This window comes from Anomaloglossus baeobatrachus, chromosome 4 (assembly GCF_048569485.1).
Source record: "Anomaloglossus baeobatrachus isolate aAnoBae1 chromosome 4, aAnoBae1.hap1, whole genome shotgun sequence".
Lineage (NCBI taxonomy): Eukaryota > Metazoa > Chordata > Amphibia > Anura > Aromobatidae > Anomaloglossus > Anomaloglossus baeobatrachus.
The window spans coordinates 266,903,036-266,920,387 of record NC_134356.1 but is presented as its reverse complement, the minus strand read 5'-3'; the positions used below and the strand labels follow the sequence as shown (position 1 = coordinate 266,920,387).

Genomic DNA, 17,352 nt, shown 5'->3' with positions numbered 1-17,352 from the left:
GGTACCGTCACAGATAACGAGATCGCTAGCGAGATCGCAGCTGAGTCACGGTTTCCGTGATGCAGTAGCAATCCCGTTAGCGATCTTGTTATGTGTGACACCTACCAGCGATCAGGCCCCTGCTGTGAAGTCGCCGGTCGTTGCAGAATGGTCCAGGCCATTTTCTTCAAAGGTTATGTCCTGCTGGGCAGGACACGTCGCTGTGTTTGACACTGTGTGACAGGGTCCCAGTGACTGCTGAGATCGTTATACAGGTCGCTACTGCGACCTGTATCGTTCCTGCATCGCTGGTAAGATCTGACTGTGTGACATCTCACCAGCGACTTACCTGCGATCCCTATCAGGTCGCATCGTTTTCGGGATCGCTGGTAAGTCGTTGTGTGTGACTGGGCCTTAAGCCCCTATATCTTGCTGGTCCCACATTACATTGCAAATACCTGCTGACAAATTCCCTGTAAAATTCTATCAGAACTGCATGCATTTATGGCAGGCATCTGCTATTTTAGCCATACTCCTAGCCCACAGATCAAAATCAATCAAGTGTCCACAGAGAAACAGCAGTAAACAGAGTTCAGTGACTTTTAATGTTGGTATATTGCATGGCATCTCCATAGATCAGGCTCAAGATTGATAAATGATGCTCAATACACACACAAGTTGATATACCAGTATGATGTTTCACTATCCTACCATAGGGAGAAAAAAAAAGTGAAAGCTTTCTGATCAGCCCCCAGTCAGGGAGCAACTACATAGTCAATCTAATGATCGGTAATGAACGAGAAATATTACAAGAATTTTTATTAATAGAAAACTGAACATGTCCAGCAACAAACTCAAAAAGGTGAAAATAAATGTACAAAAATAATTTGGAAATCCGCTTATTCTCTCATCTCGCCATCTTCTTCCTCCTCTTCTACACCACGTATATATAAAACATTGTTGCATCTGCACAGAAAGAAAGTATGGTAGAAATGCTATTAATTCTCTACCAAGTACATTAAAGAGGAATAGATTAATATCTAGTATTAACAAAAGCTATAATAATGGAACATTCATTTACAAACCTATACAAGTAGCTAACATAGGTTAACCCTTTTAACACAGTTACTGATCTAAAATATAACCAAATTTATCAGTGCTCAAGCTGTGTAGTCTGTGTATACCACATGGAAGTTGGCTTACTTTGCACGCACATTTTAGTGCAGTGATGTGCTTAAGGCCATACCCCTACCCATGCCCCCCTATTAGGCGAGTCCAAAGGAGATAAACATGGGCGCCGCGGGCAAGGTAATTGTACAATGGTAACGAGACCACAGTAAAATACATTAGGTTTGGCACAGAGAGAATTAGGAGATTGAGGCTGTGGACACACGGGCTTTATTGCGAGTCAATCACATAACACTCGCTCTGCTGGAGTGTAAGCAGTGTCATGCCACAGTGATGTGATCCTGCGATCACAGCTGCGGTGGGGAGGGGGGGTCGCTGCGGAGGAGAGGAAAGGAGTAATTTCCTCATCTACTCCACTGTCAGATGATGCGATTCTCGCACTGCACTCGCGGTGCACCAGTGTAATCTGAGTGCAGTGCAATGTTTCTCTCGCACCCATAGACTTGCATGGGTGCAAGAGAAAACGAATCAGATTCCACCCGCAGCATGCTTTGATTGTTTTCTCGGTCTGATTAGAGATGAGAAGAAAATCGCTCATGGGAATGGCCCCATAGGGTAACATGGGTCAGGGTGGAGTGTGATTTTTTTTATCACATTCCACTCGCTCTGTTTTTCTCAACGTGTGTTACACCCTTAGGCCTAGGACACACTGTGAGAAACACTGTGCGAGTGGAATCCAATAACAAAAAAAAAAAAAAAAATCACATTCCACTCGGACCAATATTACTCTTTGTGCCCGCTCCCATGAGCAATTGTTTTCTCAGCCCTAATAAGACCGAGAAAACAGTCGCAGCATGCTGCGAGTGGAATGTGATCCTGTTCCACTCGAACCCATACCAGTCTATGGGGAGAGATAAACATCGTACTGCTCTCGTGTTACATTGGTGTACCGCGAGAGCAGTGTCAGCCGACAACGGAGGAGATAGGGAGATAAATCCCTCCCTTTCCTCTGCAGCGTCGCCCTTCCCTCCTCAGTGCCGCCCTCCCCTCTACAGCTGTGGTCTGATCGCAGGATCGGACCACAATCGCATGACCCTTGCATGACACTCGGCTCCCGTCGTGCTGTGAGAGTGTGCTGAGTGTCATGCGAGGATCGCACATAATCCTGTGTGGCCTCGGCCTTAGGCCCGTTTCACACGTCAGTGAAAAACAGTGACGTTTTTCACTGGCATGTAAAACACGCACATGTCCCTGCGTGTGCCGTGATTCACGGCACACGTGGGTTGTCTAAGTGCAATCCGGGCTCCGTTCTCCGTGGCCCATGATTGCACTTAGAAAACAACTCACCTGTGCGCGCTCCCGCTGTCCATGGTGCTGATCGCTCCCGCGGTGCAGCATCCGGCCGGCGGTGACCCCCGCAGCAGCTGCTTCCGGGTCGGCTGTGTCACGCATAATGAATATGCGCGACAATAATGCGCCGGCTCAGAAGCCGCAGGGAGAACGGGCTGCAGAGGACATCGCTGGACGCCGGGTGAGTAAAAATGATTTTTATTTTAAAAGCACGTTTTTTTCTGGCACGTGTTTCACGGACCACACCACTGCGTGGTCCGTGGAACATCAGTGATGCCAGAAAAAAATGGACATGTCTCCGTGCGGCAATCACGCACACGCGGGTACGCCGCACGGAGACACGTGCAGTGAAAAATCACTGACGTGTGAGCAGACCCATTCACTATAATGGGTCTGCGTATGTCAGTGATTCTGGTACGTTTTAAAAAAAGCACAAACGTCCCAGAATCACTGACGTGTGAAAGGGGCCTTAGGCACATAGTTGGCTCTTTAGTGTATGCTGTTGGTTGCTACAATTCTTTTTTTATACATGACTAATGCAAATCGATCTGCACAGTGATGGGTTGTGCGAACAGGCCTTTAGATCCTCACGGAGTGTTCCTGACAAGTTGGTCATACACCTGCACGCCAGTCTCCGCGGGAGGTCATTCTGTAGTAAGGTTTTGTCACTCACTGCTGCTCCTCACAGAAAGGAGCAGATGACAATACCGCTGCTGGGTTGATGTCCTACGTTCTTGTTCAGCTCTTCTCCTGTAATAGCCTACGTTCTGGTATCTGCCCCATCTGGCTGCAGATACCACCTCATGTTACCAGTAGTGACAAGGACCCAAACAAAAAACAAGACTAGAGAAGAATCAGTCAGGGGGAATAACTAGAGGGTAATTGAGGCCATCACCTACAAAACCAATCCTTAGTCACAGGCTTATCAGGTGTTACTTCTCCATTGCTCATATTGTTACTTTCATTTACACCAAAGAAGGTGAATTGATCCACAATCTCTTATGCATCCTAACTGGACAGATTGATATCCCTGCGGGTTAATTGATTTAAGGTTATTCTGTGATATACATGTGTTCCTTTAATTTTTGAGAAGTGAATCCACGGACTATACACATATGGGCATCATCGCTCCCTGCCTATTTTCCAGTGTATGTGCCTATCCTAGTGTATTATACTGTGGTCTACTTACCATAATACAATACAATACCTTTGCTTAGAAATGTCGTTATTCTCTTAAACTCAGTTTAAACTCAATAACTTCAAGTGGCCAGGCAAATGTTCTATGCCAATGATATGTTCAGGAACACATACAAAATGATACTTACCTGATCAAAACTTCTCCGAGATGTCCAGACAACGCGCCATCGATATATTCTTCCGTGTTTGCAAGCTGCAATGTAAATTACACGTTACTGTACATTACTACATGTTCACCTTTAAAGGGATTTTCTTTGCGATTACATCTGTATAGCACTGGGAAGCCTTTAGCAGCCTCCCACAGACCACACGACAGATCTTGGCTGTCTGGTTAGGTGGCTCTAGACAAACTTTCTGTTGACTTCTTTATGACACAAAGAGCATGACAGATGCTGACTAATGATGGATATTGGATACAGGCACATATCTACGAAAAGACTTTCTTCTGTTGCGGCTTGGAGCTGCAGTAGTAAAGCTGTTCTGCAGAACAGCAGATCTTAATCCCATTAATAAAAGCCCAGACTAGGCCACGGATCATAGCAGGGCCTAGTCATTTGGTCCAAATGATAATTTTACCTAATCATATTGTCACCCAAGACTACACCCTTACAGTCCTTAACCTTAACCATTAAGAAAATGGCCATCTGAAATCCTTAAATGTACGGCCAACTTAAAGGGGTGGCCTGAAACTAATGTGGATTTTAATCTTAAATGTCCATTTAATGTAATAGTCCAACAACTTTTCTGATATACTTTAACTAAAAATTCCCTACCATTCCCTTTCTGCGCTGCTTTTTGTTTTTACTTCTGGTTTGATCACATTTTGTTTGAGAATCCCCAGTGAATGCTGGGACTAACACAAGATGTCATCAGCGGGCAGAGGCTGCAGTCATTGCTGCGGTCACTGCTGCAGTCGCTTCCTCCACCCTAAAATGAAGCGTCAGCGAGTCCATGTTGGGGGCTGGACTAGTCCCTGCTCTACGGAACATGCGTCGTTTCTCAATTCTGACATACAGTGTGTCCACCCATATCCTGTCCACCGCCATTAACTTGAGAATGGCGGCAGCTATAGGCATAGAAGTGGTGTATAGGTATAGTAAAGTAACCATGCATTACGCAATGAAATTACCTATAGCGCCACCTGGTGGAAAACAACGAAAACGGAACAAGATAGAGAAAAAAAATGAAATAAAAAAAATTGTAGGGCATCATCAATTCAATACAAATTGACACCTTGCATACAGAAATGCTATGATATAAAACACATGAGCCCCCCAAAACATTGAATGCTGGTCACACATATGGCGCTCATTTAACTTTGATGCTCAAAGTGGCCACCATCGGCTGCAATGCACATCTGGACTCTGGACAGCATACTGTATCTTGCTGCACGTTGTGCAATATGGTAGGTGACACGTTTGCACAAGCATCTGTGATACGTCGTCGTAGGTCCTGCAATGTTGGTGGAGGGGTCGCATACACCTGCTGTTTGATGTGACCTCATAGAAAGAAGTCCAATGGGGTCAGGTCAGGTGAGCGTGGAGGCCACTCCATACAGCCACCATACCCAATGGCTTGTAGGAAGGTCTCCATGAGGTATCGCTTCACGTCCGCAGCCTTGTGAGTTTTACACGTTCTAATCATAGCTTTTCTGTATGCAAGCCGTCGATTCGTATTGATTGATGATGCCCTAAAACTTTGTAATTTACTTTTTTTCTCTATCTCGTTCCGTTTGAGATAAAAATGCTAACTCCGTTGTTTTCCACCAGGTGGCGCTATAGGGGGTTTCATTGCGTAGCGCATGGCTACTTTACTATACCTAGACACCACTTCTATGCCTATAGCTGCCGCCGTTCTCAAGTTAATGGCGGTGGACAGGATATGGGTAGACACACTGTATACTGAGTGGGAGTTCCCTGCATAATGTTCATTTTCAATGCATAGTGACAGTGGGTTCCCTCGTCAGCTCTAATGAAAAGTGACGAGAGCACACTATCAGTGAGCATTGTAAAGGAGTAAATGGGGCGAGCAGAGATTAGCCCCACCCCAGAGACAGAATCTCCTTAGAAGGTGCACCAACAGTGTGCTCTCTTGCCAGCTCACTACTGTTCATTACCGACGAGGGAGCTCACGGTGCATTGAAAAGGAATATAGCGGTGAGCACCTACTTAGCACACACCGGAATTGACAACAGACATATGCTCAGAAGAGCAGTGACTAGCCCAGGCCTTGAAAATGTCGTCACTGATAACGCTTTGTTTCAGCATTAGGAAAACCAGAGCCCCATTCCACTGATGATGTCTCATTTGAGTATCTCAGCATAAATATGCTAATGAGGCCAGGGACTAGTTGCAGGGGTGTTAGTTCCCTGGCTAGTCGGTCCACTTAGCATGTTATCACACAGTTGTGGGCGTGTATAATGCTATATAACAGCCAGCATTTTTGCAGCTCCATACAAAACCAAGCATACATGCGACTTTGTACCCGTTAGCGTTGACCTTTGATGCCAGGTTGTCTCGGCTTCAAAGACCCTCACTGCCCATGATCAGACGTCATCCGCACTTCCGATCATGCACACTACCCAGAAGCCGGGTGTATGTGTCCTGGCTTCAGAGAGGAGTAGTGCGCATCACTGGAGGTGTGGATAACTTCCGGTAATGGGCAGCAAAGGTCTTTGAAGCTGAGACAACCCGCCGTCAAAGAAAGTCAATGCTAACGGGTACAAAGCAGCACGCATGCGTGGTTTTGTATCGAGCTGCCACAATGCTGGCTGTTATAAAGAATTATATCATGCCCACAGGGGTGTGATAACATGCTAAGGGGGCCGACTAGCTAGGGAACTAAGACCCCTGCGACTAGTCACTGCGCTCATTAGCATCTCATAAATGGTCTTTAGTAATACTTTTTCTAAAGATCTCTTTATCTATGCTAGTGTATACAGGGATGGTTAGGCAGGGATTAGCAATATGCACCCAGAACTGCTCGTGGTCCTGGGTGCATATTGCACCTGACAGGTTCCCTTTAACGGTTTATTGATAGCCTTTTAAAATGTCTCTATCCTGACCAGGCACGCTCAGTCGGCAGGGTATGTTTGGTGAAAGCACCAGGAAAGCTCACGAGTTTATGTTGTGGGGACGTACCAGAACAGATCAATAGGGTTTTTCAAGATTTTACAATATTTAGTAGGGAATGTCATAGAATAAAGAAATTACTACATTTGGATCCCCTATCATGTCCATCATTCACGTGACATTTTGCCTCAGCGGTGATGTCTCGTGACCACGAAGGCCAGCGATTAGGAGAATAATGGACAGAAAGTCATCACTGCAGGGCCAGCAGAAGATCCAAATGGCTTACCTGCATGTTCATATATCCATCCACTGACACTAGGTAGCCCTTGTACTCCATCCCCCACTTCAGCTTCACCATTACAGGCTTACCAGTGAGTCCATTCAGAAAGGGTTTGGGGTTTAACGGCAAACTCTGAAAGAAGCAGAGAGAAATGATGGCACTACAGGCAATAACAGTGCAATGGCGAGGATCCACAAGCAGTGGTGTGCAAATAATGGTGCGGATCTACAAGCAGCGGTGAGTGAATAATGGTGCGGATCTACAAGCAACGGTGAGTGAATAATGGTGCGGATCTACAAGCAGCGGTGAGTGAATAATGGTGCGGATCTACAAGCAGCGGTGAGTGAATAATGGTGCGGATCTACAAGCAACGGTGAGTGAATAATGGTGCGGATCTACAAGCAGCGGTGAGTGAATAATGGTGCGGATCTACAAGCAACGGTGAGTGAATAATGGTGCGGATCTACAAGCAGCGGTGAGTGAATAATGGTGCGGATCTACAAGCAGCGGTGAGTGAATAATGGTGCGGATCTACAAGCAACGGTGAGTGAATAATGGTGCGGATCTACAAGCAGCGGTGAGTGAATAATGGTGCGGATCTACAAGCAGCGGTGAGTGAATAATGGTGCGGATCTACAAGCAGCGGTGCGTGAATAATGGTGCGGATCTACAAGCAGCGGTGCGTGAATAATGGTGCGGATCTACAAGCAGCGGTGCGTGAATAATGGTGCGGATCTACAAGCAAGCGGTGTGTGAATAATGGTGCGGATCCACAAGCAAGCGGTGTGTGAATAATGGTGCGGATCCACAAGCAGCGGTGCGTGAATAATGGTGCGGATCTACAAGCAGCGGTGTGTGAATAATGGTGCGGATCTACAAGCAAGCGGTGCGTGAATAATGGTGCGGATCTACAAGCAGCGGTGTGTGAATAATGGTGCGGATCTACAAGCAAGCGGTGCGTGAATAATGGTGCGGATCTACAAGCAGCGGTGAGTGAATAATGGTGCGGATCTACAAGCAAGCGGTGTGTGAATAATGGTGCGGATCTACAAGCAGCGGTGCGTGAATAATGGTGCGGATCTACAAGCAGCGGTGAGTGAATAATGGTGCGGATCTACAAGCAAGCGGTGTGTGAATAATGGTGCGGATCTACAAGCAAGCGGTGTGTGAATAATGGTGCGGATCTACAAGCAGCGGTGCGTGAATAATGGTGCGGATCCACAAGCAGCGGTGCGTGAATAATGGTGCGGATCCACAAGCAGCGGTGCGTGAATAATGGTGCGGATCCACAAGCAGCGGTGCGTGAATAATGGTGCGGATCTACAAGCAAGCGGTGCGTGAATAATGGTGCGGATCTACAAGCAGCGGTGAGTGAATAATGGTGCGGATCTACAAGCAAGCGGTGCGTGAATAATGGTGCGGATCTACAAGCAGCGGTGCGTGAATAATGGTGCGGATCTACAAGCAAGCGGTGCGTGAATAATGGTGCGGATCTACAAGCAGCGGTGAGTGAATAATGGTGCGGATCTACAAGCAAGCGGTGCGTGAATAATGGTGCGGATCTACAAGCAGCGGTGAGTGAATAATGGTGCGGATCTACAAGCAAGCGGTGCGTGAATAATGGTGCGGATCTACAAGCAGCGGTGCGTGAATAATGGTGCGGATCTACAAGCAGCGGTGAGTGAATAATGGTGCGGATCTACAAGCAAGCGGTGCGTGAATAATGGTGCGGATCTACAAGCAGCGGTGCGTGAATAATGGTGCGGATCTACAAGCAAGCGGTGTGTGAATAATGGTGCGGCTCTCCAAGCAGCGGTGCATAAATAAGGCTGGACTCAGACGAGCGTATGGCATCCGATGCGAGAGCATCGGATGTGATACGCTAATGATTCACGGCTCAGGCTCTGCTGCGAGCAGAGTGTCATGTGACTGTGACCCGATCCTGCAATCAGTACACAGCTGTGAAGCGGAGGATGGGCGCTGCGGAGGAGAGGGAGGGGTTAATCCCCCCCCATCTCCTCCATTGTCAGCCTGTGCGTATATTACACTGCACTGGGATAACATCAGAGTGCAGTCTGATGTCTCTCTCGCACCCATTTACGTGAATGGGTGCAAGGGATACGGCTCTAGCAGAAATCACAGCATGCTGCTGCTTTTCTCGCACCCAGAATCTGCATGTGAGAAAAGCTGACAAAAGCTCTGTGCCCACGTGTGCGTATTGCACTGCAGTGTAACTGCATGCGTCCTGCGTCCCCAGCACAAGCTATAAAGATTGTGCATAATCCATGCGCACAATGCGTTTTAGAACGCAGCGATTTACATGCTGCCAAATCACTGCGTTCTAAAAAGCAACAGGTCACTTATTCCGTGCGCTTTGGATGCAGGTCCCGCTCGGTCTATGGTGAGGGCTGCATCCAGAGCGCATGAAATCGGCTTTTCAATACGGACTGTTTCTGCAGCGATTTGAAGCGCACGTGTGCTGTTCAAATCGCTGCAAAAATTTCTGCAGTGACAGAACGCAACGTGGGCACATAGCCTAACTGCTCTCCCTCATTCACTAACACAGGTCCGAGTGCAACGCGAGATTTTCTTACATTGCACTCGTCCGATTTTCACGCTCGTATGAGTGCACTCTAATGGTGCGGATCCACAAGCAGCGGTGTGTGACTGCTGTACTGTATACTGGGACTAGGCCATTGTTGTGGTGTTCTCTTTCCCTCCACCAGTATGACTCGTGCCACACACTAGAACCGGGCCATCATTGTGTTCACTCTTTCCCTCCTCCAGTGAGTAGTGCCACACACATACCGCACCGTGGGACCGGCCATAACTGTGTACTGCCCACCAGTATGACTCGTGCTGTAGCACCCTAGGACGTGGCTATTACTGTTGTACTGTGCAGCACAATAGGACCCCATTAGTGTCTCCTCTTCCCTCCACCAGTATGAATAGCGCGGCACACTAGGACTGGGCCATCAGTATGTATTGCACACCAGTATGAATAGCGCGGCACACTAGGACTGGGCCATCAGTATGTATTGCACACCAGTATGAATAGTGCGGCACACTAGGACTGGGCCATCAGTATGTATTGCACACCAGTATGAATAGCGCGGCACACTAGGACTGGGCCATCAGTAAGTATTGCACACCAGTATGAATAGTGCGGCACACTAGGACTGGGCCATCAGTATGTATTGCACACCAGTATGAATAGCGCAGCACACTAGGACTGGGCCATCAGTATGTATTGCACACCAGTATGAATAGCGCGGCACACTAGGACTGGGCCATCAGTATGTATTGCATACCAGTATGAATAGTGCGGCACACTAGGACTGGGCCATCAGTATGTATTGCACACCAGTATGAATAGCGCGGCACACTAGGACTGGGCCATCAATATGTATTGCACACCAGTATGAATAGCGCGGCACACTAGGACTGGGCCATCAGTATGTATTGCACACCAGTATGAATAGCGCGGCACACTAGGACTGGGCCATCAGTATGTATTGCATACCAGTATGAATAGTGCGGCACACTAGGACTGGGCCATCAGTATGTATTGCACACCAGTATGAATAGCGCGGCACACTAGGACTGGGCCATCAGTATGTATTGCACACCAGTATGAATAGTGCGGCACACTAGGACTGGGCCATCAGTATGTATTGCACACCAGTATGAATAGCGCGGCACACTAGGACTGGGCCATCAGTATGTATTGCACACCAGTATGAATAGCGCAGCACACTAGGACTGGGCCATCAGTATGTATTGCACACCAGTATGAATAGCGCGGCACACTAGGACTGGGCCATCAGTATGTATTGCATACCAGTATGAATAGTGCGGCACACTAGGACTGGGCCATCAGTATGTATTGCACACCAGTATGAATAGCGCGGCACACTAGGACTGGGCCATCAATATGTATTGCACACCAGTATGAATAGCGCGGCACACTAGGACTGGGCCATCAGTATGTATTGCACACCAGTATGAATAGCGCGGCACACTAGGACTGGGCCATCAGTATGTATTGCATACCAGTATGAATAGTGCGGCACACTAGGACTGGGCCATCAGTATGTATTGCACACCAGTATGAATAGCGCGGCACACTAGGACTGGGCCATCAGTATGTATTGCACACCAGTATGAATAGCGCGGCACACTAGGACTGGGCCATCAGTATGTATTGCACACCAGTATGAATAGCGCGGCACACTAGGACTGGGCCATCAGTATGTATTGCATACCAGTATGAATAGTGCGGCACACTAGGACTGGGCCATCAGTATGTATTGCACACCAGTATGAATAGCGCGGCACACTAGGACTGGGCCATCAGTATGTATTGCACACCAGTATGAATAGTGCGGCACACTAGGACTGGGCCATCAGTATGTATTGCACACCAGTATGAATAGCGCGGCACACTAGGACTGGGCCATCAGTATGTATTGCACACCAGTATGAATAGCGCGGCACACTAGGACTGGGCCATCAGTATGTATTGCATACCAGTATGAATAGTGCGGCACACTAGGACTGGGCCATCAGTATGTATTGCACACCAGTATGAATAGCGCGGCACACTAGGACTGGGCCATCAATATGTATTGCACACCAGTATGAATAGCGCGGCACACTAGGACTGGGCCATCAGTATGTATTGCACACCAGTATGAATAGTGCGGCACACTAGGACTGGGCCATTAGTATGTATTGCACACCAGTATGAATAGTGCGGCACACTAGGACTGGGCCATTAGTATGTATTGCACACCAGTATGAATAGCGCGGCACACTAGGACTGGGCCATTAGTATGTATTGCACACCAGTATGAATAGCGCGGCACACTAGGACTGGGCCATCAGTATGTATTGCACACCAGTATGAATAGCGCGGCACACTAGGACTGGGCCATCAGTATGTATTGCACACCAGTATGAATAGCGCGGCACACTAGGACTGGGCCATCAGTATGTATTGCATACCAGTATGAATAGTGCGGCACACTAGGACTGGGCCATCAGTATGTATTGCACACCAGTATGAATAGCGCGGCACACTAGGACTGGGCCATCAGTATGTATTGCACACCAGTATGAATAGTGCGGCACACTAGGACTGGGCCATTAGTATGTATTGCACACCAGTATGAATAGTGCGGCACACTAGGACTGGGCCATTAGTATGTATTGCACACCAGTATGAATAGCGCGGCACACTAGGACTGGGCCATTAGTATGTATTGCACACCAGTATGAATAGCGCGGCACACTAGGACTGGGCCATCAGTATGTATTGCACACCAGTATGAATAGTGGCACACTGGCAGCAGGCAGCATCCCCGTGTTCTCCTGTATCCCCGCCCCCAGTTTGAATGGAGCCGCACATGCCCCGCACGCCGCCTCCGTCCGCAGCCGCCCAGCTCCGTACCGGCGCCTTCCGCTCTCTCCCGCTACTCACCATAATGCCAGTGCAGGCGCCGCCGATCTACAGACCAACAGCGCTTAGGGCACAAAAAATTCCTCCTCGGAGCGCTCGGTTGAACACACCGCCGGAGTTAGCAGGAAATGGCTGACGGAAGAGACTGTAAGCGTGGGTACAGCCTGTGCAGCTGCGCCCTCTGCTGCTCGGAGGCTTAACAACAAGGACGCAGCTGTAGCAGGTCACACATCGCCCCCTGCTGACCATAGCGCAGGTGTGCAGCACGAAGATGAGAAGGGAATGACATCGCATGCAGCATGTAGTGAGCGGCACAGAAGAACCTGCTGTGTAGATAGGAACATTCAGTCATCAGCAGATCTATGGCATATAAAACACGAGCCCTCAGACTGTTATTTTAAGGGTCCGTTTACATGAAACGTTAGTCCTCGCAGTGGGGATAAAACGCATTAATAGTACACAGAACTTTACAGTTATGCAATGCCATTACTGGCCACATGGTTTTTACAGGTAAAGCAACTGAGATATTTTATATGTTTCATTTGTAGCAAAGGTACGGCAAACCGCACCCAAAACCACGGCAACACGCAGTGAGACTGGGCATCTCAAGCCCTTAGGTCAGAAACCGCAATGTGCCGCGCCTCATACTATTTACAAAGGTCGGCGTGTGCTCACAGGCTCCATTTTCTCTTCACAGAAAAGTTTTCCAAACATATGAAATATCTTGTGATCGGATCACAGCTGCAGAGAACAGGGAGGGAGCACTTTCTCCCCATCTCCTCCACTGTCTGTCTCTGTGTATATCGCACTGCGGTCGGATGACATGCGAGTGCAGTGCAATGTTTCACATGCTCCCATAGACTTGTATGGGGGCATGTGAACCGAGACTCGCTGCCAAACGAGGCATGCTGCGATTCATTCTGCATGCCACTATGGCATGAGAACTCAATCATAGATGGACACTGCCCCATAGTTTTACACTGGTGTTTTATTGGATTGCACTCGTCTGTGCAAAATGCAAGTGGAACCGAGGCCTATCTGTGACTATGGGAAAATAGAACGAAGGAAGGAGGGATCCAGCACAAATCCTCGTGGTTAAAAGTAAAAAAACATCCTTTATTTCAAAAATTTAAAAGATCATCAGAGACCCGAAGTAGGGAACATATTTACAGTGGGCGCATAGGCAAACTTTACGCGTTTCGGACTGGGGGGGTAAAAACAACGGAGTCCTTAATCATAAGTGACCTATGCTTAGCTGGAAGCAACTCATATAGGGGAGGAAATGAAATACACACCAGGAAAAAGGGGGCGGAAGTGAAAAAAGTCCATAGGTGGAAGGAACAAACCAAACCACCTGTACCCACTTCAATTAAGAGACAAAAGGACACTCAACATACATGAGATAGATATATAAATATACAACCATATTGTCATATACAAATAGACATCCAAATGTAGAAAAATCTTAGCCAAAAAATCACATGGGAATAAATGGGTTATAAACAGAAAAGCAAGCCTTCCCTAACCACAGCAAATAAACGAAAATCAATATAAGCTGATAAAAGAATGAACACCATACAACATGATTGTAAGATAAAATCCGACAAAAGGCAAGATAATTAGTAAGTAGAAAAATATATATATATATACATATATGCGTATAAATAAATATGAATTATATAAGATGTTGATGATAAAGATGTCAATTTAAATGTCAATCTGAACAAAGGCAAGACCTTATGCATAAAAAATACGGGCATAATAATCCATACTAATATCCCTATGTGGTGATGTAATGCAAATCTAGGAGGGGGGGGGAGAAACAAAACAAAAGAAAAAAAAAAAAAAAAAAAAAAAAAGGGGGTGAAGGTAAAATGTATATAAGTGAAATACATATAATGTCAATGGCAAAAAAGCCAATCTGAAAGATGACAATATCTCACAAATAAATATGCGGGCTAGATGATTTATGCAGAAATCCTGATGTGATAATGTGCTGTACAGGGTAGGGAGGGGGGGGGGGGAGAGGGAGGGGGTATGATGGAGGGAATGGACAGAATAAATAATCAGAAAATATATCTCAAATCGGAACGATAATTCAGACCATGCGGATGTCTGGTATTTAATTTAAGTATCCATTTCGCCTCTGTGTGCAAAAGTGCCTGAAAACAGTCCCCTCCTCGAAATGGCTTGGGAACAAACTCAACGCCAGTAACTGTGAGCGACGAAAAATCCGCTGAATGGTGTTCCATGAAGTGTCGGGTAAGGCCCGACAGGGAACGTTTTTGTGACGGAAGACTATTAGAATTAGTCGGTTCAAAGCAAGATGTTATCCTAGTGTGTTCAGATATCCTGGTTCTCAAAGGTCTGGATGTACAACCGATGTAACTCATGCTACAGATAGAACATGTGGCTTTATACACGACATGAGTAGTGGCACAATTAATAAATGAATTGATCCTATAGTCTGTATTATCAACATTAGTGATGATCTTGGTGTTATTCATAAATTTACATAAACCGCAGCGATTGGAATTACATTTATAAGAACCTGAGACACTAAGCCATGTTTTCTTAGGGTTACGAACTGTGTAAGCGGTCGGTGCTATCATGTTACCGACTGTGCAAGCTCTCTTCGCCACAATATTAACTCCCTTAGAAAGAACAGACCTCAATGTAACATCCTGCTCGAGAAGGGGAAGAAACCGCAAAACCGCATCTCTAATGTGGAAAAAATCCACACTATATGGAGTGGAAAAAGTGATCTTCTCTTTATATGTGGTGGGTTTGATGCGATCTAGTAACAAACTGGAACGGGTCCGATTGTCCACAATGGATGATGCTCTATTGATTGTTTGGTTAGAATAGCCTCTGGTTCTCAATCTGTGTTTAATGTGGGAAGCTTCTTTAGAATAAGCTTGATCGGAGGAAAAGAGTCTCTTTGCCCGAAAAAATTCTCCCACAGGAAGGTTGAGTAAAGTGTGGGGGATGTGGCAACTATCCGCATGAAGGGATGTGTTGCCACTAATGGGTTTCCTATAGAGAGTGGAACCGATGGTACCAGTAATGGAGTCGCCAAATAGGCAGATGTCTAAAAAAGGTGCTTGCTGTAAATGAACATTTATAGTAAATTTCAAATTTAGACTATTGTTGTTAAAATACAGACTGAGGGCTTCTGCAAACTCATGAGGTGTGCCTTGGTCACGGGTATTACATATCAATAACTGGTCATCGATATACCTGGCATACCCTGAAAAAATATATTGAGAAAGAGATGGTTCCCAGAGGACTAAGGATTAAAAAATTTCCCACCTTTACTTTCTCGGACAAATTTATAGAGGAGTGGAATGCCATCCTTACATCCTGCTCATTAAAATTAATGGACTTAATTGTGAAAGAAGAATTATCACGTATCTCTGATCTGGACAGTAAAGGTCCAGTCACACTAAGCAACTTACCAGCGATCCCAACAACGATAGGGATCGCTGGTAAGTTGCTAGGAGGTTGCTGGTGAGCTGTCACACTGCGACGCTCCAGCGATCCCACCAGCAACCTGACCTGGCAGGGATCGCTGGAGCGTGGCTACACGAGTTGCTGGTGAGCTCACCAGCAACCAGTGACCAGCCCCCAGTCTCCTAGTTACAGCACACATCAGGTTAATTAACCCGATGTGTGCTGCAGCTAAATGTGCACAGAGCAGGGAGCAGCGCACACTGAGCGCTGGCTCCTTGCTCTCCTAGTTACAGCACACATCGGGTTAATTACCTGATGTGTGCTGCAGCTACATGTGCACAGAGCAGGAGCCGGCAGCACAGGCAGTGAGAGCGGAGGAGGCTGGTATCAAAGGTAAATATCGGGTAACCAAGGACAGGGCTTCTTGGTTACCCGATGTTTACATTAGTTACCAGCCTCAGCAGAAGCTGGCTCCCTGCTCACTGCACATTAGTTGTTGCTGTCTCGCTGTCACACACAGCGATCTGTGCTTCACAGCAGGACAGCAACAACTAAAAAATGGCCCAGGACATTCAGCAACAACCAACGACCTCACAGCAGGGGCCAGGTTGTTGCTGGATGTCACACACAGCAACATCACTAGCAACGTCACAAAAGTTGTTCGTTACCAGCGATGTTGCTAGCGATGTTGCTTAGTGTGACGGGGCCTTAAGATAAAAGGTGTACATGATCATCTGGTGAAAAATTATGATAAGTCTGATTTTGATAAGCTAAATTCCCGTTTCAAGAATACAATTGATAAGATTGAATCAGAGATTATGGAACTGAAGCAGGGCAAGTATCATAGGGATATCAGAGACTATGAGTCAAAACAAGTATATACATGGCAAAATGCCAGAAAGAATAAGTCAATCTTGAAAAAACGCCAGCAGAACCTCCATAGCGATAGATCGGTCAATTTTTCCTCAACAGATTTGGATTCCACTGATGGCAGTGTGGGCTCGCATGAATCTGCCAGAGACACTTATATCTCACGGCATACAAAAAACTTGTTGCCCATAAGGAACGTAAACCGCGGAGAGGGGGGAGGAAGCACAGACATTACAGAAGAGAGGTATCCCCTACGCTCCAGGAGGCGCCGATTTTGGAGGAATTAAATAAACCTGTATCCCCTGATATTGCCGTCATTAACCTTTCTGCTTGTTCCCTGGACTCCTCTCAAATTAAAATCTTACAGAAAGGTCTCAATTTCGCTCCTACAAATCGGGCCAACCTTTTTCAAACTATCAAGGATGTGAATAAATTTATCAGAAATCTGACCGTTAAGAGACATTTTTTCAATACTGATAAAGAGACTCAGGATGAGGATTTTGTCCCAACGACGACAGTAGATACCATCACTCACATTCCACTCCATTTGGATCTTAAAGAAC

At 46.7% G+C, this 17,352-nt stretch overlaps 1 protein-coding gene across 1 annotated transcript; it reads right to left on the bottom strand.

Annotated features, from left to right (window-relative positions):
* Nucleotides 1-565: 565 nt before the first annotated feature.
* Nucleotides 566-12,626, bottom strand: SNRPF (small nuclear ribonucleoprotein polypeptide F). Its single transcript, XM_075342447.1, has 4 exons — nt 12,488-12,626; nt 7,012-7,137; nt 3,783-3,847; nt 566-945 (listed from the first exon to the last, which is right to left on the bottom strand). Exons 1-4 carry the CDS (start codon nt 12,488-12,490, stop codon nt 879-881), a joined length of 261 nt encoding a protein of 86 aa, XP_075198562.1. The 5' UTR covers nt 12,491-12,626; the 3' UTR covers nt 566-878.
* Between the last annotated feature and the right edge of the window lie 4,726 nt (nt 12,627-17,352).

What these genes read in the sequence shown, in the direction of transcription:
- SNRPF (XM_075342447.1), bottom strand. An exon ending in ATGGATATATGAACATGCAG is followed by an intron (nt 3,848 to 7,011) that starts GTAAGCCATTTG and finishes TTTACATTGCAG; the next exon opens with CTTGCAAACACGGAAGAATA. An exon ending in CTCGGAGAAGTTTTGATCAG is followed by an intron (nt 946 to 3,782) that starts GTAAGTATCATT and finishes CTTTCTGTGCAG; the next exon opens with ATGCAACAATGTTTTATATA.